General features: G+C 40.1%; 1 protein-coding gene across 2 annotated transcripts in view; it reads right to left on the reverse strand.

Moving 5' to 3' along the window:
- The window catches only part of ankar (ankyrin and armadillo repeat containing), a 111,468-nt gene extending 88,360 nt beyond the window's left edge, over positions 1–23,108 (reverse strand). For both annotated transcript variants that reach the window (XM_031893903.1, XM_031893904.1), the window contains exons 1-4: positions 22,389–23,108; positions 16,281–16,718; positions 8,126–8,289; positions 7,941–8,056 (exon numbers count right to left, since the gene is read on the reverse strand). In XM_031893903.1, coding sequence (XP_031749763.1) covers positions 7,941–8,056; positions 8,126–8,289; positions 16,281–16,718; positions 22,389–22,989 — 1,319 coding nt within the window. In that variant the 5' untranslated portion in view covers positions 22,990–23,108. The remainder of the gene's footprint in view (positions 1–7,940; positions 8,057–8,125; positions 8,290–16,280; positions 16,719–22,388) is intronic.
- Between the last annotated feature and the right edge of the window lie 748 nt (positions 23,109–23,856).

Genomic DNA, 23,856 nt, shown 5'->3' on the forward strand with positions numbered 1-23,856 from the left:
AGTGCCAGATATTTTCTGAAAATTTTGTGCTCGCTCATTTTAGGGGCATTTGCTGGGGGGGTGTTAGTTTAGGTAGGAAAACTATATATTGGTTGTGTTTCAGAAGAACAGGACCTTTCCAAATCTGCCTGAGTTTTTGTGTATTTCCACTTCTGGAACAAGACTTAGGGGCACATTGATTAATGTACGAATGCCCCGAATGCGACTTTTTCGTAATGAGCATATTTTCTTTCGACATTTTCGTATCTTTGCACAATTTTTTCGTACCTTTGCACAACTTTTTAGTACTTTGCTACAAAATTTGTGCGACAAAATCATATTGTAGGGTACAAAAGTTTCAGATTCATTCAAGCTTCGGTGTCGTGACTTTCCTTGGGCAAGGTTGGAGCTGCAGAGTGCCATTGAGTCCTATGGGAGGATTCCAAAATCATGCACAGAAGTCGGAAAGGTTTTCCTGCCATTTACGATAGGCTGGATACAAATATTTCGTGACTTTCGGATTGCCAATATGATATTATCGGGACTATTTTCGTAAGCATTTTCATGATATTTGCGATCGTCAGAAATTATCGTATCCAATCCGAATTTTTCCCATTCCGGGATTCAAACTTGTACTTTGATGAATGTGCCCCTTAGAGATCTAAACAGCAATATTTCTTTTTTTTTTTGTATTTTTCATGATAAAAGGATTTATACTAGAAAAATATTTTATTTTATGGACAAAAATTCAACTGATTCAGAAAGCCTCATGTCTCTCGAACATGCCAATACTAGGGGGCTGATTTACTTACCCACGAACGGGTCGAATGGAGTCCGATTGCGTTTTTTTCGTAATGATCGGTACTTTGCGATTTTTTCGTATGTTTTGCGATTTTTTCGGATTCTTTACGAATTTTTCGTTACCAATACGATTTTTGCGTAAAAACGCGAGTTTTCCTATCCATTACGAAAGTTGCGTAAAAAGTTGCGCATTTTGCGTAGCGTTAAAACTTACGCGAAAAATGCGCAACTTTTCGCGTAAGTTTTAACGCTACGAAAAATGCGCAACTTTTTACGCAACTTTCGCAATGGATACGAAAAACTCGCGTTTTTACGCAAAAATCGTATTGGTAACGAAAAATTCGTACAGAATCCGAAAAAATCGCAAAACATACGAAAAAGTCGCAAAATGTTCGTTTTCAAGTCGGAACTTTTCCAATTCGGGTCGGATTCGTGGGTTAGTAAATCAGCCCCTAGATGTGTATATGTGAAGTTTCTAACTTCTATTGATCAAAAACTCCCAGCTGTAAATTACCAAATTTTCAATGCATTACAGCAGAATATGGCATCCTAGTACATCCTAGAAAACCATATATTTTCCAAAACAAAAATGGGTAAATACATCTTTCTACTCCAAACTACAAAGCTATGCTAAATGTAACTGTTTTTATGAGATATCTGAAAGCTTGCATTTTATCCCATTATATACGCCACATGTATTAACATAAAACATTCCAAATATGAAAGCCCAGGGTCTACTAAACAGTTTGATGACCAATACGCATAGATTTACCAAACTACAGTGGATATAAAAGTGCTGTACAAAAATGAGACAAAGATAAATCATTTCAGAACTTTTTCCACCTTTAATGTGACCTATAAACTGTACCACTCAATTGAAAAACAAACTGAAATCTTTTAGGTGGAGGGAAGAAAACCAAAACAACTAAAATAATGTGGTTGCATAAGTGTACACACCCTCTTCTAACTGGGGATGTAGCTGTGTTCAGAAAAGCAATCACATTCAAATTCATGTTAAATAGGAGTCAGCATACACCTTCCATCATTTAAAGTGCCTCTGATTAACCCCAAATAAAGTTCAACTGCTCCAGTTGGTCTTTCCTGACATTTTTTTAGTTGCATCCCACAGGAAAAGCCATGGTCCACAGAGAGCTTCCAAAGCATCAGAGGGATCTCATTGTTAAAAGATATCAGTCAGGAGAAGGGTACAAAAGAAAAATTTCCAAGGCATTAGATATACCATGTGGGGGGAAGACAGTCATCAAGTGGAAAAACTATGGCAGTGACATTACCAAGAACTGGACGTCCCTCCAAAATTGATGAAAATACGAGAAGAAAACTGGTCAGGGAGGCTACCAAGAGGCCTACAGCAACATTAAAGGAGCTACAGGAATATCTAGCAAGTACTTGCTGTGTGGTACATGTGACAACAATCTCCCGTATTCTTCACGTCTGGGCTATGGGGTAGAGTGGCAAGACGAAAGCCTTTTCTTACGAAGAAAAAGATCCAAGCCAGGCAAAAACACATCTGAAGTCTCCTAAAAGCATGTGGGAAAAGGTGTTATGGTCTGATGAAACCAAAGTTGAACTTTTGGCCATAATTCCAAAAAATATGTTTGGCGTAAAAACAATACTGCACATCACCAAAAGAACACCATACCCACAGTAAAGCAGGGTGGTGGCAGCATCATGCTTTGGGGCTGTTTTTCTTCAGCTGGAACTGGGGCCTTAGTTAAGATAGAGGGAATTATGAACAGTTCCAAATACCAGTCAATATTGGCAAAAAACCTTCAGGCTTCTGCTAGAAAGCTGAACATGAGGAGGAACTTGATCTTTCAGCATGACAACGACCCAAAGCATACATACAAATCAACAGGAATGGCTTCACCGGAAGAAGATTAAAGTTTTGGAATGGCCCAGCCAGAGCCCAGACTTGAATCCGATTGAAAATCTGTGGGGTGATCTGAAGAGGGCTGTGCCCAGGAGATTCCCTCCCAATCTGAGAGATTTGGAGTGTTTCTGCAAAGAAGAGTGGGCAAATCTTGCAAAGTCAAAATGTGACATGCTTATAGACTCATACCCAAAAAGACTAAGTGCTGTAATAAAATCAAAAGGTGTTTCAACAAAGTATTTTTTTGCTTTTCTTCCCTCCACCTAAAAGATTTCAGTTTGTTTTTCAATTGAGTGGTACAGTTTATAGGTCACATTAAAGGTGGAAAAAGTTCTTTAGTGATTTATCTTTGTCTAATTTTTGTACAGCACAGGAACCTGACATTTTACCAGGGGTGTGTAGACTTTTTATATCTACTGTATGTGGCATGCAGACGCACCAAATCGATATGTAGCAGACAAAATTTTAATGTGCAAAACCAAGCACAAAGGCAATAAAATCAATTAAAACCACTAAAATCAATGCTTTTTTTTTTTTTTTTTACTCTGCAGTCAGACACAGTTTGACTATTTATTAGGCTTGGCCAAACTAATTTTACAGACAAAATCAAGCAAATAACACGTAAGCAGAACTGAAAATGCAATAAAATGGCTACAAATGTAATAAAATGCAATAAAAGGCACCAAAATTCAAATATGAGCACCAAAATTACAGACCTTAGGTGCTGGGAAACAAGAGGGGAGTGAAGGAGTGGCTTTTCCAAACCTGGAAGTGCACCAGAGCGTCGAACCTATGATTACAGTACCTGATGGGGTGTTTTGTTGCAGAAGTTAAATTGCCAGCTGAGAAAAATAATATGCACTATTTTGTATTTTAGGGTCTAAACATGCCACATACTTTGGTAAATCTATACATATTGAGCATCAAACTGTTCAGTAGACCAATAGCAATTTATCTTTGCATGTAAAAACCTGTGCAAGATAAATGTGGCAAATTACAATATTTTCAGGTGATTTTCAGTGATATCATAAAACAGCAACATTTAGGAAAGCTTTGCAGTTAGGTATGGTTTTCTGGCATCTGCATATTTTTTGGGGGATTGTATGACACATAAAAATGCACTCAGGGAGCTAACTTTGCAGCAGGCAACCAGGAAAATGTGTATGTATCATTTCCATCTTGGGGCCATATACTTAAGTAAACCTATGTACATTGATCATCAAACTGCTCAGTAGGTTCCTGGCATTAATTGTTTGGTTGGTTGATTTTGGTACATACATATTTGGGGGAAATAAGATGCTGTAAATGAAAGCTTTCTGCCTTTTTTTTTAAAATATGAAGGGATTTGGGATGTCAGAATGTGTCATTTCCAAAAATATATGGGGGTCATCATACTTTTTTGCAGCTTTAGTCCAGTCTTAGACAGACAGTCTGGGTCTACTGCCCCTCCTAATCCACACTTAAAACTTTAGCGTGGGAGCGGACCAGGGGGGCCGCATCACTAGTGCAGAGAGCGTAATAACGTTCTCTACACTAGAAGAAAAAAAAGTACATTCGGCTCTTAAAGTTACCAGGGGTGGCTTTTTGCCTCCCCTAGTAACTAGCCACTCCTTGCTGCATGAGGCAAGGTTCTCCCCTTCCCTGATCGCAGGAGCGGCCCTGTTTACCCCACATTATACAGGCAGTGTGTTTTTTAATTAGTTGAAATGTAAGTCATGCAATTAGTATGTACAAAGTATATTTTGGGGCCCCTACATGCCACATACTTCAATAAACCTATGTACAACGGGCATCAAACTGTTTAATGAATCCCTGGCATTCATATTTAGGATGTTTTATCTTAGTGCCTAATGATATGTGGGAGATAAGATGCTGCAAAGTGCAGAAATATTCTAATAAAACTGGAAAAGCTTTTCAGCTCGGTAGTTTGAAGTTGCCTGCACCTTTTTGAATGTGCCCCTGACAAACGCCCCTGTTTTGTTAGTGCCGAAATGTGTTGGGTCTTTTTATGTGTAACACTAATAAATTAAAAAAAAAAAAAAATTCTATGGAATGCCCTGTTCTTTTGCAATTGGTGGTAATTTAACCTTTTAAATGCCAACCATGTACGGCGTACGTGATGTCAGAAAAAGTGTTTAACAGCCAACAGGTGCGCCGTACGTGGTTTGCATTTAAAGGGTTCTCTCTGCAAAAGTGGCATGTGCCTCCCCAACGTATTCATTTTATCACCTTGTCTTTAGTTTTTTTTTCTCTAAAAACTGTTTATTTTGACAGTGTGACTATTGGATCAGATATTCTGATCACTAGTTATGCCATCGTGTGACTTGTTTTGTTGTTTCACTGATTTGCAAAATTCTTGAGATTTGCACAGATCTATTTTTAGCATAGCTTTGCCATGTGGTACTTTGGTGTAGAAGAATAACGACCTATTTTGAATTCATTAGAATATGTACTTTACAAAAATATATGGATTTCTGGGGGTCTCTGTATAGTTAGGGGGTATTGCAGCACATAATACACTGTCAGGGGGCTCTGTGCGCAACAGCTGAGTTGGCAGGTGAGAAATTCAAATGCACTATTTTCATTTTGGAGTCCGTACATAACACAGACTTTGGTATATCTATGCATATTGGGCATCAAACTGTTCAGTAGACCTCAGGTGTTCCTATTTGGGGTGATTTGCCTTTGTATGTAAGAAGTTGTGTGAGATAAATGCGTCAAATTGCAACATTTTTAGGTGATTTTCTGAAATGTCATAAAAACCACTAAATTTAGGAAAACATTGCAGATTGGTACTTTGGTGTAGAAAGGACTCGTTACCCATGTTGGATGTGTCAGAATGTGTACTTTCCAAAAATATATGGCTTTCTGGGTTTTTATGTACAGTTAGGGGGTCTTATGGCACATAATACACGGTCATTGGGCTTTTTTTTGCAGAAACTGAGTTCGCAGCTGAGAAAATTCATAAGCGGTATTTTCATTTGGGTGCCTCTGTACACCACATACTTTGGTAAATCTTTGCATATTGGGTAATAAATTGTTCAGTAGACCTCTGGCATTCATATTTAGGGTGATGTGTCATTACATGTAAGAAATGTTGTAAGATAAATGTGGCAAATTGCAACAATTTTAGGCCTTTTTCAGAAAAGTCATAAAATCCATTAACTTTAGGAAAGCTTTCTAGATTGGTATTTTGGTGTAGAAAGTCTTCTTTACCCATGTTGGATTTATCTGAATATGAACTTTCCAAAATATATGGCTTTCTGGGGTGGGTGTACTTTTTTGTAGCATTATCCCACATAAAATGATGTAAATGTGTTGATTTTGCAGGAGCTGAAATGACAGAAGTGATAGATTGCATGGGGTATGTTCACAATGTTGCCCCTACATGCCACATACTTAGGTAAACCTATACATATTGGGCATTAAACTGTTCAGTGGACCCCTAGTGTTCATATTTAGGATGTTTTGTTTGGTTACTTTATGACCTGTAGGAGATAAGATACTATAGACTGGAATCTTAGAAGCAATTTATTTTAAAAATTTCACAAATTTGGACAAAAAACAATAATTTAGGAAAGCATTGCAACTTGGTAGTTTGGCATAGACAGACAGTTGTGCCTATTCTGGATGTACTTTCCAAAAATATATGGCTTTCTGGGGTGAGCGTATTTTTTTGTAGCGTTATCCCACATAAAATGATGTAAATGTGTTGATTTTGCAGGAGCTGAAATGACAGAAGTGATAGATTGCATTGGGTATGTTCACATTGGGGCCGCTGCATGCCACATACTTAGGTAAACCTATACATATTGGGCATCAAACTGTTCATATTTAGGGTGTTTTGTTTGGTTACTTTATGACCTGTAGAAGTTAAGAGTTATAGACTGGAATCTTAGAAGCAATTTTTTTTTTAAAAATTTCACAAATTTTGGTGAAAACCAATAACTTTATGAAAGCATTGCAACATGGTAGTTTGGCATAGACAGACTGTTGTGCCTATTCTGGATTCCTCAGAATCTGTTCTTTCCAAAAATGTATAATTTTCTGGGATAAACTTTCTGTTACTGGAATGTTTGGCCTTAAAATCTAAAGTTTGCAGCTTTCTGAAGCAGTGCTTTGGAAATTTGGTAGTATACTGCTGGGAGTTTTTGACCTATACAAGTGAGAAATCTCCATAAAACTATATATATTTGGTATTGGCATGTTCAGAAGACATGGGACTTTCCAAATCAGTTTGGAGTTTCTGGTATACGTGTTTATATTATGGAAAATATGATTTTTTAAAAAATTTCTAGATATTTAGAAGCCTTTATCTTATTACAGAATTGGAATTACACACAAATTCAACCATATTTTGAAAGCTTAGGTTGTCCTGAAAAAAATGATATATTGTTTTCCGGGGTAAACTAAAAGTCCCCCCGAGGAAAGGCCCTAAAAGTGAAACAGTGCAAACTGTTCAAAAACTGTCTGGCAATACAAGTTCCACTTTGACAAAAATGGCTGACAGTGAAAGATTTAAAGTAGAAAGGCATAGCTATCCATTTTGTATTTCATCTCTGGGGCAGAGCAGGTGCCCACCTATAAATAGTTGCTGCCAGAGGCAGAAGCAGGACACAGTTAGTTCGGGGGAGGGTAGCAAAGAGCTTGTCCTGAAACCGCCCCTTGACCCCTTTTCGATGTGTAGATGTTGGCCCAAACTTGCCTGACCCACACGTCACAAATCAATATGTTTTTGGATTTGTCTGTTGCATAACTACCTCTCTGCTTACAGAGATTGACAAGGGCTTCCTTTGCTTGCAACTTGCTTATTAAAAAAAAAAGAGAGAAAAGAAAAGCAAGAAAGGGGAAACAGTTTGCTAGTATGTCTTTTAAAAATGTGCACTGTGTGTCTTTAAAGATTGTTTATTCCAAAAAATGATTTACAGTAATTTAGTGCAATGGTTAATCCCACTTCTGATAATGCCAGTTAAATGATAAATCCCATTAAAACCATTCCCCTTGACTGGTGGGTATGCAGTGGCCCTGTTTGATATCATTAGAAAGCTTTTGGTCTCCTCATAATAGATGTTATTTAGGGGATATGAAACCCATATGGATCTATTTTCTAATCCACGCAGTCTCGAAATTGCATAACATAATGAATGTTAAAGATAAATATTAGACAACATGTATAAAATTGCAGATGCTTAAAAATTGAATAAACATGTAGCAACGTAGTTTTTACACAGCTGTGTCAGTTCAATTTCACAATAATAAATTGACTTGCCTTTTTCCATTTATAGTCACCGTGGGGATAGGGTAATATTCCCTGTAAGTTGTATCAAGGTCCAGAAGATCATTAATATGTTTTATTGCTGTGATTTTAATATCTTGAAAAGCAGCCTAAAAGATTAGAATCAAAGCATTATATGTTGTAATTCCTAAGACCATCATTATAAACACAACGCTGACCTTAATGTCTTCGCATGGTTGTTCAAGAGAAGGTGTTCCTAAATCAAATTCAATTCCTCCATGAAGGTGAAAATATTCATTCTCTCCATATTGAAAATGTTGGCAAGCAAAATTCTCTCCCAGCATAAGAGGTGGTAGCTCACGTTCAGTCTTAAGTTTATCATCTAAAGAATGTAAAAGGAGTTTCTTTAGTACAATTAAACTTACATTTGTTTAATATTTAGAAAAAGAAATGCATAGCTGTGCAACTTCTGAAGAAATTATATATACACTTTTATTAAAAAAGTAATTGTAAATATATCAGGTAAAACAGGGTGCTTTTTTTATAACTGAGTAAAGCTGAAATATAAAAGTAGGTTAGTCTGTGATCGTGAACATAATTTTTTTTTTTAAAGGAGTACAGATATGATTTATGTTACCATATATAGCTGTAGAGACCCATATGATTAATATGTCCCTATGGCTTTAACTCCTACTAGTTCCTTCTTTGTCCTGTTCCTGGGCAGAGGCCCATGTATCTAGTGTTCCATTAGCATATGTGCCTTATTGGTTAATTGGTAGACCACTCCCTTGGCACTTCAATATAGTGTTTAGCAAAGGGGTGGGTCTTCCTCTTTGGCTGCATCTGATGACCCAGGTGGAAGTTCCACTGAGCCTGGGGTCAACAGGGCCCCAGTAAAGTGAGTACCCTAGAGGCTACGTTCAGCTCTAGTGAAGTCAGGGAACAGGGACCCTGTGAATGAGGAGTAGTAAGTATCAGGATAATTTATAAGAGCACTTTCTAGGAAAGTGAGATTAGTTAGAAAAAGCAGTTTCTGGCTCCAACCAGGAGAGATAAGCTGGAAGTACTCTTCCCTACAGGCATTCTTGCTTTAGAGCAGATACAGATACTTAGCCAGGCTACTCTCCACAGGGAGGCCATGCTGGTTGGTGGTCCTTACCTTCCCCACCCTCAGCTGAGATGGGCTATACGGGTGGACACCATATTTTTCTGCCTTCTGTGCAGTTGCCTGGTATCTCCTCTGGGTGAGTATTGCTATAACCCTGTGGATCATTGTCTTGGACAATAAACAAGTTACGTTCTGGTTCATCACAACAGAACCGTCTGGCGCTCATTCTTTTGTTTGCTTGCACACAGCCTAAGTAAGCTGTAGTTGCACTATACCCCAGGGATATTTCCTCTTAGCGAAAGCCCATCTGATGTGTAGAGTCCTATGTACCCCATGCTCTAAAGCCATTCTTGTTAATGTTGCCTGTTTTTACAGCCAAATAGGGGTTACACAGCCATCCTCAAACCCAATTTTATAGTGATTACACAATTATTTTAAAACACAGCATAAAGATAAAATGAGAAAAAAGAAATACAATATTTCACTATAACCAGATATAGATAACCAAGTCAAGTTGTGAAAAAACACTGTTCCACTTCCTACCACAGGATTAAAAGTCAGCATAAAAGTTATATTCAACCAATCGGCAGACAAAAATGAAAACTTACCCTGCAAAATTGCATATAACAAAAACAATACCATGGCTTTTCAAATTATTATTATTATTATTAGTATATACACCCAGCTATAGGTCTAAAATTAAAAAAAAACAGGCAGTTCAAAAGTTTTTAGCTGGACACAATAGTATCCCATTGTCATGGTAAATGATAAGATAGCCTTCCCAGCTGAGTATAATATTACAGTAAAATATTACAGTAAAATTACCGGAGCCTTATAAACATGCGTATATTTTTTTACCATATCTAAACCATAATACCATAACATCTTCTATAAGCAGAAATTACATTACCTGGCCACCCTTCTACATGCCCTATATTATCAACTTTGCCCACTATGACTGTCACGACTGGTATCCTAAAACTCAGAACAGGCTCTAAGGGTCCGGTCTCGGCTCACTCTTCCGCCTATAACCGCCGCCTTTCACGTCGGGAGGAGCCCTTCGCTACTCGGATGCCGCCAGGTCTTATTGTGAGAAACCCAAGGAGAGAGTTCTGAGAAAGCACAGGAACCAATCGTATGACAGGCAGATGGGAAACACTAGAGTAGTCAGGACAGGCCGGGGTCAGCAACAGTCAGGCAGCGCAGCACAGAATCAGAATCCAGTAGAATAGTCAGGCAGGCAATGGTCGGTCCAGGCAGCAATAAGGAAGGTCAAGAACAGGCAAAAAGGTCAATACAGGCAGCAAGCGAGAGAAGTCAAATACAGGCAAGGTCAGGAACACAGGAGAACAGGAACAGGAATCGCACCCAGGAAATCAGCAAGGAAAACCTACGTTGGGCAACGAATAGAGCACAGTGAGCGCTTTAAATATTTGAATTTCGCGCCGAAATGACGTCACGCGCGCGCCGGCGACAACGCGAGTGCGCATGCGCGCGCATCAAGAGCGCGCATGCGCATAAGGGACAGAGAGAGGCGCGCGCGCGTGCCTAGATGATGACGGCGGGCGTCCCCGCACCGGAGGAGGCGGCGGGCGTCCCCGCCGCCCCGCTAGACCACCAGGTATCGTTACATTACCCCCCCCTCTAGAGGGGGCCACCGGACCCCTAGGCTTATCAGGGAATCTGGTGTGAAATTGTCGAACAAGACGATCTGCCCGAACATCAGCAGCTGGGATCCACGACCTCTCTTCAGGGCCATAACCCTTCCAGTGTACCAGGTATTGTAGCCTACCCCTAGAGAGGCGGGAGTCCACTAACCTCTGTATGAGATATTCGGGCTGTCCCTCAACAGAAACGGGAGGAGGAGGAGACCTCTGCCGAACCACCCTAGCAGGTTTTAATAAGGAAACATGAAAGGAATTAGAAATTTTGAGTTCGGGAGGAAGCTCTAATCGGACTGTGTTCGGGTTAATAACCTCAGAAATAGAAAAAGGACCAATATATTTGGGTGCAAATTTAGAAGAAGAAACCTTAAGAGGAATATTTTTAGAAGAAAGCCAAGCTTTATCACCGACCTGGTATTCTGGCGATGCTTTATGATGCTTATCGAAGGCTTTCTTTTGAACAGCTACTGCGGTGGATAATGACTTTTGCACCTTTTGCCAAATACTGGAGAACTGATTGACTAAGGAATCAACAGCAGGCACATCAGAGGAAATGGTAGAGAAAGAGAAAACTCTGGGATGATACCCAAAGACAACGAAAAACGGGGACTCACCAGTGGACGAGTGAGTAGAATTATTGAATGCAAACTCGGCCCAAGGGAGAAAATCAGCCCAAAGGGATTGGTTACTGGAGACATAGCACCTGAGGTACTGCTCCAGAGACTGATTTGTCCTCTCCGTCTGCCCGTTGGTCTGTGGATGATAAGCAGAGGAGAAGGACAAATCTGTACCCATCAGTAAACAGAAGGCCCGCCAAAATTTTGAGACAAATTGAACCCCTCTATCAGAGACAATATTCTGCGGAGCACCATGGAGCCTAAAGATATTAGTCAGAAAATGTTCTGCAAGAGACTTTGCAGATGGGAGGGCGGGGAGGGGAATAAAATGAGACATTTTACTAAAGCGATCCACAACCACCCATATGACAGTATTCCCCTTGGAAGGAGGTAAGTCTACAATAAAATCCATGGAAATGTGAGTCCATGGCCTTTCGGGAATTGGCAAGGATTGCAACAGACCCTGAGACAAGGATCTGGAAGGTTTCGAGCGTTGACAAGTTGGACAGGAATCAACATAGTTACTAACATCTTGTCTCAGAGTTGGCCACCATAGGGTGCGGGACAAAAGAGAACAGGTTTTAAAACGACCAGGGTGCCCAGCCAACTTAGAATCATGGGCTTCTAAAAAAAACCGCTTCACGGAGGTTTTCTGGAACAAATAACTTTCCCTGGGGTAGGTTGGAAGGAGAGTGAACCTGGGCCTTAGACAAGGAAGAAAGTAAATCTGGGCTTAAGGCAGCTATAATCAACTCCTTAGGGACAATAGGGTCGGGTTGACACTTCTCCAGAGGATTGGAATCAAAACTTCTAGACAAGGCATCCGCTTTAACATTCTTTTCGCCAGGTCTGTAGGTTATAATAAAATTAAATCGAGAAAAGAATAATGCCCACCTGGCTTGTCTAGGATTTAAGCGTCTAGCGGATTCAATATATAGGAGATTCTTGTGGTCAGTGATTACTGTAACTACATGTTTAGCCCCTTCCAAGAGGTGTCTCCATTCTGTGAATGCCAATTTTATGGCCAGTAATTCCCTATTGCCAATGTCATAGTTCTTCTCCGTAGGAGAAAACTTTTTAGAAAAGAAACCACACGGGTGAATCTTATTGGTCACAGGGTGACGTTGAGAGAGGATCGCCCCTGCCCCAACTTCAGAAGCATCTACTTCTACCAGAAAAGGGAGGGCAGAATCAGGGTGCAGGAGTACAGAAGCAGAGATAAAAGCTTCTTTTAGTGATTTGAAGGCTGTTAAAGCCTCTACCGGCCAAATACTTGGGTCAACCCCCTTTTTTGTGAGAGCTGTAATTGGAGCCACTATCGTGGAATAGCTCTTAATAAACTGTCTGTAATAATTAGCGAAGCCTAAAAATCTTTGTATGGCCCGCAGAGACAAGGGTTGTACCCAATTTAGGATAGCCTGAACTTTGGCTGGGTCCATTTCTAAACCTTGATGGGAAATGATAAACCCAAGAAAGTGAACTGAAGAAACTTCAAAGATGCACTTCTCGAATTTAGCATACAAATGATTTTCCCTTAATCTGCGTAAGACCTCCTGAACATGAACACGATGATCAGACAGACCATTAGAATAAATCAAAATATCATCAAGGTAAACTACCACAAAGCGACCCAGAAGATCGCGGAATATATCATTTACCAGCTCTTGGAAGACAGCAGGAGCATTACATAAGCCGAAGGGCATAACCAGATATTCATAATGCCCATCACGGGTATTAAAGGCTGTTTTCCACTCATCCTCTTCCCGGATACGTATTAAATTATATGCACCTCTTAGGTCAAGTTTAGAGAAAATAGTGGCTCCCTTAACCCTATCAAAGAGCTCAGAAATTAGGGGAAGGGGATAACGGTTTTTGACCGTGATTTTGTTTAAACCCCTATAGTCAATACATGGCCTGAGACCCCCATCTTTTTTTTCCACAAAGAAAAACCCAGCTCCTGCCGGAGAGGTAGAGGGTCTTATAAAACCTCTCTCTAGATTCTCCTTAATATATTCTTCCATAGCCTGAGTTTCAGGAAGAGACAAGGGGTAAGTTCTACCTCTAGGAGGAGAAGAACCTGGAATCAAATCTATGGCACAATCATAGGATCTATGTGGGGGAAGTGTTTCGGCTGCTTTTTTAGAAAAGACATCCGCAAAGGCAAAATAAGGAGAAGGTAGCCCCTGTAACGAGGTTGCGGCCAAAATTTGGACAGGCTTCATGCATAAACTCTGACAGTCTGTTCCCCACTGAAGAATCTTGTTAGCTAGCCAATCAATTTGGGGACTGTGCTTACGCAACCAAGGGAGACCTAAGATCACCGGGGTATTCGGGCAATCAATGATAAAAAAGGAAACTTGTTCCACATGGAGAGAACCTATCGACATGGAACAGCTTACGGACGACCTAGGGAAGTACCATCAATAGCGATTAACTTGACCGAAGGGACCAAAGGAAGTGTGGGTATAGCGTGTCTACGGGCAAAGTTAACATCTAAAAAGTTCCCTTCTGCCCCAGAATCAATGAAAGCCAGGCTCTCCACAGTACTCGTATCCCATCCCAAAAGGACCGGAATCATGACTTTAGAGGAACTTTGTTGGGGAGTAGGAATGACATTGCCCAAGCAGAACTCCCCAGATCTGCTTAGGCTTTGTCGTTTCCCGGCCTCTTGGGACAAGTGCTACGAAAATGACCCCGATCCCCACAGTACAAACACAACCCGTTAGCCCGTCTACGAACTTTTTCCTCGGCAGATAAGCGGGTAGAACCCAGCTGCATGGGTTCCTCTGAGGGTCTAGAGGAAGTCTGCTCAGGTTTGAATAAACACTCTGGAGGAGAGGTTTGTGGAGCCACTGCAGGAAGTCTCTCCTGGCGTCTCTCCCTATGCCTCCTATCAATCTGAATGGCAAGGTGCATCAGGGAGTCTAGGGAGGATGACGTGGGAAAGTTAACCAAGCTGTCTTTCACAGCGTCAGATAGCCCCACTCTAAATTGACTTCGTAAAGCAGTATCATTCCACCCTGTTTCAACCGCCCGACGGCGGAATTCCGTACAATAATCCTCGACCCGTCGTTTACCTTGCCGGAGATTGCGAATAGCAGAATCAGCAGAGGCAGAACGATCAGGATCATCATAGATTAGTGCCATAGCTTTAAAAAAGGAATCAAGGGATGTACGGGCTGGATCAGAGGGAAGTAAGGAAAATGCCCAGAGCTGTGGATCCCCAGTCAGGAGGGTCATTACAAAATTGACTTTCAACCCCTCGGTAGGAAAGGAACGAGGGAGAAAGCTAAAATACAATTTACATGCTTCCTGGAAAGCAAAAAATTTATGACGTTCCCCAGAAAATTTTTCAGGAAAAGGAACTTTAGGCTCCACTACATACGTTACCGGAGCAGCGTGAAGAGAACTGCCTCCAGGAAGAGAAGCCGGAGTAGGAGCAGCAGGCTGTTGTTGGAGCGCATCCAACCTCACGGACAGTCTCTGGAGCCACTGAATAATCTGGTTTTGCTGAGCTTCTTGTTCCCCAAGACGCTGGAGGAGACTCGCCCGGATATCCTCAGAGGAAAGTGGCGCCGCAGCCCCTTCAGCATCCATTTTTTCTGGCCCAACGTAATGTCACGACTGGTATCCTAAAACTCAGAACAGGCTCTAAGGGTCCGGTCTCGGCTCACTCTTCCGCCTATAACCGCCGCCTTTCACGTCGGGAGGAGCCCTTCGCTACTCGGATGCCGCCAGGTCTTATTGTGAGAAACCCAAGGAGAGAGTTCTGAGAAAGCACAGGAACCAATCGTATGACAGGCAGATGGGAAACACTAGAGTAGTCAGGACAGGCCGGGGTCAGCAACAGTCAGGCAGCGCAGCACAGAATCAGAATCCAGTAGAATAGTCAGGCAGGCAATGGTCGGTCCAGGCAGCAATAAGGAAGGTCAAGAACAGGCAAAAAGGTCAATACAGGCAGCAAGCGAGAGAAGTCAAATACAGGCAAGGTCAGGAACACAGGAGAACAGGAACAGGAATCGCACCCAGGAAATCAGCAAGGAAAACCTACGTTGGGCAACGAATAGAGCACAGTGAGCGCTTTAAATATTTGAATTTCGCGCCGAAATGACGTCACGCGCGCGCCGGCGACAACGCGAGTGCGCATGCGCGCGCATCAAGAGCGCGCATGCGCATAAGGGACAGAGAGAGGCGCGCGCGCGCGCCTAGATGATGACGGCGGGCGTCCCCGCACCGGAGGAGGCGGCGGGCGTCCCCGCCGCCCCGCTAGACCACCAGGTATCGTTACAATGACATTACTTTCCAACTAAATCCTCCAGACTACCCAGCCCCATCAATCACATTTAACTTAGTACTTTGTTGAATCTAGGGGGCAGTTTAAACTGTGCATGCTTCTGCAGGCTTAGGGTTGTGACAAACGGGGAGATTAGTCGCCACACGACAAATCTCCCTTGTCGCGGGTGACTAATCTCTCTCCGAAATACCATCTTACCAGCTAGAATGTAAATCGCTGGTGGGATGGCATACGCATTGCTGAAATTACGGAAGTTTTCTCTCAAGGCAACTTCGGCAATTTTGGCAAATTTCCGGGCCGCGTATGCCATCCGGTGATTTACATTCTAGCAGGTGGGATGGCATTTCGGGGAGATTTGTTGCACGGCGACTATTCTCCCCGTCTGTCACAGCCCTTAGTGTAAGCAGAGTGAATAAAGAGGATTTGAACAGGCAGAAAATAGCACCCGTGAACCCTGCTGTGCACCACTGCATTTTCTGACAGATTCACATAGAATACTTTTGAATGTAATATACTGTGCAGAGAGGGGGTCCAGTGAAGGCAAATGAAGGGGGGCTGGGGTTTTGGGGGGTTCAATCTATTTTAAGCCGCATTAAAGAATATGTTCATTGACTAATGTACAATTTCTAACAAATATTATTACACAAATATTACAGTTCTGACACACACAGTACATTTATTTTTACCTACTTGAAAATGGTTGCAGAAGGTGATTCAAATCTGGCACTTTCATTTTCTTTTTCAAGCCCAAAAAGAAAGGCACCAAGAAGCTAATGAGCTTCAAATATGCCACATTTTTACGGTTTTCAACTGTCTTTTCGATGTTCTCCGCCACCAATTTCCTTTGGATTTTTAATCTCTGCTGTAAACGTTGGTATGTTACAGGATCAATGTATTCTTCTGTAAGCCTTATGGCAGTAGAGAATTGGTTTGATGCATCATATATAAAGAAGTTTTCACACTGTTGAACATCGGTAATAAAACATGTCATTTTTATTGTTATGCTATCAGCATACTGCATAAAAAGATTTTTTTCTTCCTCATTATTAGGTTCATATGATGGATCAAAGTCAGGGGTTTGGGAATATATGTCTTCATAGTCTGGATCACTTGAAATATCAGTTAGACCTAAGAAATAAATAAATGAAAGACAGTTCAGTTCGATGGGGGGGGCTGCTGTTGCAGAATGCTTTTTGTCACTCACTGACATTACCAGGTTATGCTAATAATCAAGTGCTGCCCCTAGGCCAGCCTAATTAAACCTCTTTGCTCAGTTACAGAAGCTGCAGCTTTTTCCTAAAGCTAAACTTTTACTGTGTAAAGTTGCTGCCAGCAACAACTCCCTTCAACCTTATATTAATCTAAATGTTTCACAGCAAAAGCTAGTGGGCCACCTCCTATTTGTAACTAGGTGGCCTTCCAGATAATAGCCGATATTAAAACACAGTAAAAGAAAAGTTAGGAGAAAACTTGCTAGGGAAACAGAGAGATGGGGGTCAGAACTTGAGAGTTCTACTGGTCCCTCACAGTTATGACCATTTCCTGTGGGAGAATGAAAGGACACACCCAACCATCATTTCAGCTTAGGGTGAAGGCACACAGAAACAGACAATGCTGATCATGTACTGATAATTGTCTCTGCATGTGTTTTAGCAGAAGCAGTTCATAGTACTGTCTTTGGCAGGGTATTTTCTGATATTTAGTAGCCGTGACAAGTAGGTGCTACTAAGTAGCCTTTAGACTGTACTAAAAGGATCTCTCTGCATGAAATGAAATTTTTAGGAGGCATGATTAAAATCCAATTTTATTTCTATAAAGGAATAAGGAATATAATATTAGAAGATAAAGTTGACCCTATATGTCTATACAGTGGTGTGAAAAACTATTTGCCCCCTTCCTGATTTCTTATTCTTTTGCATGTTTGTCACACTTAAATGTTTCTGCTCATCAAAAACCGTTAACTATTAGTCATATTAACATAATTGAACACAAAATGCAGTTTTTAAATGAAGGTTTACGTTATTAAGGGAGAAAAAAAACTCCAAATCTACATGGCCCTGTGTGAAAAAGTGATTGCCCCCCTTGTTAAAAAATAACTTAACTGTGGTTTATCAATTTCAATTTTCAATTTCAATATCAATTTCTGTAGTCACCCCCAGGCCTGATTACTGCCACACCTGTTTCAATCAAGAAATCACTTAAATAGGAGCTACCTGACACAGAGAAGTAGACCAAAAGCACCTCAAAAGCTAGACATCATGCCAAGATCCAAAGAAATTCAGGAACAAATGAGAACAAAAGTAATTGAGATCTATCAGTCTGGTAAAGGTTATAAAGCCATTTCTAAAGCTTTGGGACTCCAGCGAACCACAGTGAGAGCCATTATCCACAAATGGCAAAAACATGGAACAGTGGTGAACCTTCCCAGGAGTGGCCGGCCGACCAAAATTACCTCAAGAGCGCAGAGACAACTCATCCGAGAGGCCACAAAAGACCCCAGGACAACATCTAAAGAACTGCAGGCCTCACTTGCCTCAATTAAGGTCAGTGTTCACGACTCCACCATAAGAAAGAGACTGGGCAAAAAAACGGCCTGCATGGCAGATTTCCAAGGCGCAAACCACTTTTAAGCAAAAAGAACATTATGGCTCGTCTCAATTTTGCTAAAAAACATCTCAATGATTGCCAAGACTTTTGGGAAAATATCTTTTGGACCGACGAGACAAAAGTTGAACTTTTTGGAAGGTGCGTGTCCCGTTACATCTGGCGTAAAAGTAACACAGCATTTCAGAAAAAGAACATCATACCAACAGTAAAATATGGTGGCGGTAGTGTGATGGTCTGGGGTTGTTTTGCTGCTTCAGGACCTGGAAGGCTTGCTGTGATAGATGGAACCATGAATTCTACTGTCTACCAAAAAATCCTGAAGGAGAATGTCCGGCCATCTGTTCGTCAACTCAAGCTGAAGCGATCTTGGGTGCTGCAGCAGGACAATGACCCAAAACAAACCACCAAATCCACCTCTGAATGGCTGAAGAAAACCAAAATGAAGACTTTGGAGTGGCCTAGTCAAAGTCCTGACCTGAATCCTATTGAGATGTTGTGGCATGACCTTAAAAAGGCGGTTCATGCTAGAAAACCCTCAAATAAAGCTGAATTACAACAATTCTGCAAAGATGAGTGGGCCAAAATTCCTCCAGAGCGCTGTAAAAGACTCGTTGCAAGTTATCGCAAACGCTTGATTGCAGTTATTGCTGCTAAGGGTGGCCCAACCAGTTATTAGGTTCAGGGGGCAATTACTTTTTCACACAGGGCCATGTAGGTTTGGATTTTTTTTCTCCCTAAATAATAAAAACCCTCATTTAAAAACTGCATTTTGTGTTTACTTGTGTTATCTTTGACTAATAGTTAAATGTGTTTGATGATCAGAAACATTTTGTGTGACAAACATGCAAAAGAATAAGAAATCAGGAAGGGGGCAAATAGTTTTTCACACCACTGTATGTCAAGGGTTAACTGTTTAATTTATACAACTGGAGGTGTGAATAGTTGTAAGACTGATGAAGACAGGAAAATATGTTAAAGGGCATCTATAGTGAAAAAAAACAAAAATCAATTTTTGGGCTCCCCATATATAAACAAACATATCACCAATTCAATTTACTAAACTTCTAAAGTGTGTCCTGCTTATCCCCTGTGCCCCGAGGAAATGATGTTCTGTTCGCTGGCTGTGCTGCTTAGAAGGAATTTTCAGCTTCATGCTCCACTGTCCAAAAGGATAAAAACTGCAACTATCTTTGTTTCTCAATACAGCTTCTTTTTTAGAGTTTAAATTCTTTTGGGAGCATGATGTCATTTATTCCTTCTAAGCAGCATGGCTGGAAAGCAGCTGTCAAAAAGAATGTTACAAACATCTCTTAGGGCAAAGGGGAAAGCAGGACAAACTTTAGCATACATTTTAATGCAAATACATTGGTAATGTTTATTTATGTGTGGGGAACCCAAAAATTGTTAGATCCCTTCTAATACGGTATTGTGTGTCACACAATACAGCTGGTGCTGCATGCCAATCTGTTTAGGTATAGTTGTTTCAGCTTGTCATCAATAGACTTCAATTTACTTTTAAACTATTTTTATTTGTGGTCCAAAATATATACCTTGCTGTCCTCAAAAAGTTCCTTTTGCTTACAAATAGGGGTATATTTATCATGCTGCATAAAAAGTGGAGTGAAGCATTACTGGTGATGTTGCCCAGGGCAACAAATCAGCAGCTAGATTTCAACAATTAGAAAACCAAAGCAAAACATTTGATTCGCTGCTATGAGCAACATCACCAGTAATGTTTCACTACACTTTTTAAACAGCATGATAAATATACCCCTTAGTCTGCTAAACATCACCTCACCTTTAAGCATAAGAATATCTTTTATTTGCAAAAACATGGCTGAACCATGTGTTAGCAGTATCTCATATTTTGGTCAACTTTTCACGGAGGTAGCAGAAACGAGAGCCTTAAACACATTTAAAGGAACATAATCAGTTATTGATTCAGATATGTACATGATTACTGAATTAAAACACATACAAACTTAAGGGAAAGATGTTAGAGACAAAAACTGGACTTTTTGTACTGTGAGATAAATAACAAAAAGAAGAAACATATGGGGAATCCAGTCATGTTTACCAATTTATGTTATCTGACTACTCAGCACACTGAAAACTTACTGAAAGTTATCAGAATTCTACGCTACTGGGCTGGAGTACAGGAGTATAATGTAGGCCAGTGCTGTCCAACTTCTGTGGTAGTTAAGTTGGCCTACATGGTGGAGGGATGATAATGGAAGCCAGTTTTGACCACTCCTCTTTTTTAACCACACTAATTTAAAACCACACCCATGTTATCACAAGAGCTTTTAAAAACCATACCCACATTAATGGTGGTTGTGCAGCAAAAAACCCAAATGTTTGGTGCTTTCTGTAGGGATCTCACCCTTCATGCATATGTGAAATAATTATATTATTTCATACCCTTAAATCCATATGCCTCCAAGAATGTAATCTAAGCAAAATAAAACAGACCACCTAATATTCTTTGTATCTTTAATATTTGTATCGGGTTTTTTTTGCCCGAAAAAGCCTATTCACGGATAGCGTATTCGCTAACCATACTGTGTGCAATACCTTTTGTATGTTATTTTGGTGCTTTTATTACATTTTCTGTGATTTTGGTGTATTTGTATTCATTTTGTTGCATTTTTAGCCATTTTATTGCATTTTCAGTTAGGCATAGGTGTTATTCGCTTGATTTTGTCTGTAAAACTAATTTGCCCAAGCCAAAATACTCAAACTGTGATTCTGACTGCAGATTTCACTAGGCAAAAAAACCCAAAACATTTAGTGTATTTTGGGGGATTCTAGCGATTGTATTGCATTTCGTATTCTACTTTGTTACTTGTCTTTGCCCATGGAAATTTTGTCTGCTATATATTGGGTGCCTCTGTACACCACATAGTTTGGTAAATCTATGCATATTGGGCATCACACTCTTGAGTAGGCACCTAGCAGTCGAATGTAAACATTTTTGTAAGTTAATATGTTTCAAGATGTGGGAGTACATAATAGGGTAAAATGCAAGCTTTGTGACGATTTTCATAAATTTCATAAATAATCTGATGTTTAGCATAACTTTGTAGTTTGGGAGTTTGAAGTAGAAAGATGTATTTACCCATTTTTGTTTTGTCAGAATGTGTACTTCCAGAAAATATGGTTTTCTAGGGTCTCAGTACTGTTAGGGGGTCTTATGGCACATAATACACATACCGGGAGCTTATATTGCAGTGTTCAGAGCTTCAGATGTGAAAATTCCTATGCATTATCTCTTTTGGGTGCTTCTATACGCCACATAGTTTGGTAAATCTATACATATTGGCCATAAAACTGTTCAGTAGGCCAGTGGAATGTTTTAGGTTGATACGTGTTTTTATCCCACAAAAATGCAGTAAATGTAAACTTCTTTTTGAGGTCTCTACATACCAAATACTTTAGTAATCCTAAGCACAATGGGCATAAAACTGTTCAGAGGACCCTTGGTTTTTATTATTTAGGATGTTTATTTTTTGGTACCTAATGTTACGTGGGAGATATAATGCTTGAAAGTGGAAGCTTTGGGGCAATATTTTAAAATTTTGCTAAATTTTTTTATTCAGAAAAGCATTGATGTTTGGTACTTAGGAGTTGAAAGACATGGTTACCAATTTTGGATGCGGCAGAATGTGTACTTTTCAAAAATATATGGTTTCCTGGGTAAACCTAATGATCCAGGATTTTTGGCTTTGAAATCTAAAGTATGCTGTATTCTGCTGTAATGCTTTGAAAATTTGGAAATTTACTGCTGGGAGTTTTTGATCAATAGAAATCGGAAATCTCCGTAGAACTATACATATCAGGCATTGGCATGTTCAGGAGACATGAAGATTTCTGAATCAGTTGAATTTTAGTCCATAAAATATGTTTCTGGTATAAATCCCTATATAATGAAAAATATCAGTTTTTCTTTTTTTGTATTTTGAGCTCTAAATCTTGTTCCACAAGTGGAAATACAAAAAAACTCAGGCAGATTTGGAAAGCTCAGGCTTTCCTGAAAAGATGATATATAGTTTGCCTACCTAAACTTAGCCCCCCCCCCCCCCAGTAAATGCCCCTAAAATGATAGAGCACAGAATGTTTACAAAACGTCTGGCACTGAGGGGAACTGAAATGTGAAATTCTGCTGGCACTTAAAGGGTTAAAGGAACTTACCTGCTGCGCAGAAATCTGCAAAAACGTCTTTCTTGGTGAGAGGAATACCATTTGCATCAATATTCATATTTGATCGCCAAAACTCTGAAAATCTGACTCTTTTGTCTTTTGCCATGAAGGCACCATGCCAGAGAGCCTTCATCATATAGTCCACAGCAATCATTATCTGCCCCACTCTTGTGTCACAGTAGGCAGGAGGAATATTGCAAGATGTGCTTCGGTCATAATTAGCATCTAGACTGATGGAGGGAACTTGATTAAAGCAGTAAATTCCAACGGCCAGTTCCCTTATTATCTGATGAACATCTCGGTAGTCAAGTCTAACCTCAGATTCCACAGGAGCTAGCAGAAATACACTGGAATTACATTGATTTTTCATCTGACATATCAAACCACTTGGAAGCTGGAACTGGATGTCTTCCATGTTAGCAAGCCAACTTGATGTGGTGTAAACTAAAAGTTCTTGTATTTCGCTTTGACTGAATCTTTCAAAAAAGGCATGAGCGTTTCTCTGAAGTGACATTTCAGCAATAAAGGTTTCATCTTTCACAGGTGGTTTACTTGCTACCATCTTTACTGACCTATACTTGTCCATCTTCATCTACCTTTGCTTCTTAAGTCAACAAAAAAACCTAATCTGACTAAATACTGACCACATACTGCACAGTATTTAAAAAATGGTGTTCTTCAAATAATACATTTCTTCTTAAATATTTCAGCAGCAACTGAAAAAAATGTATTAAAGTTAATTACACAGTGCCCCCTAAACACTTACAAGCACACTGGATTAAAAGAGTCTATAATGTCTAAAGTATATATATATATATATATATATATATATATATACACACGCACACACACACACACACTGGATAAAAAAGTCTACGCATCACTGCAAAAAGGCAAGTGTTTAATGAAAACATTTTTTAAAAGATAAGATAAATCCTGTCAGAACTTATTGCACCCATTTCCCATCTATACAAAGAAGTTGACAACAAATCAGAAACATTTTTGTGAAAGACTAGGGTTGCCACCTATCTGGTTTGATCTGGACAGCCCGGTTTTTAATGGACATAGTCCTGTAAAATTCTTTTAATACGGGTTGTGACCGATGAAAACAATGTATAGCAACTGTGAATCAAAAAGAGAACAAAAAACCCACCTCCTAAGGTCTACAATGCAGAGGACAATAGGTTAGTCAGTATTTAGGCAAAGGAATTATTTTGTAAAGAAACACTGTGAGATAAAAAAAAAACAAAACAAAATGGAAAATATAAAATAAGAAAAAGTGTAACGTTTCACACTGTATGTGATGTGTATGTCTTTCCACTGGCAATTTACTTTGTTGCAAGTAGAAAGTCACTTTGGAAAGATTAGTTTCCTGTGGTAGCAGAGATTTATTGCAGGTGACCATTCTCAACAAGGACAGCTACAAAGAGACCCACTACACACTGCCCAGATGTTTGTC

The sequence above is a fragment of the Xenopus tropicalis genome, chromosome 9 (genome assembly GCF_000004195.4).
Source record: "Xenopus tropicalis strain Nigerian chromosome 9, UCB_Xtro_10.0, whole genome shotgun sequence".
Classification (NCBI taxonomy): Eukaryota; Metazoa; Chordata; class Amphibia; order Anura; family Pipidae; genus Xenopus; species Xenopus tropicalis.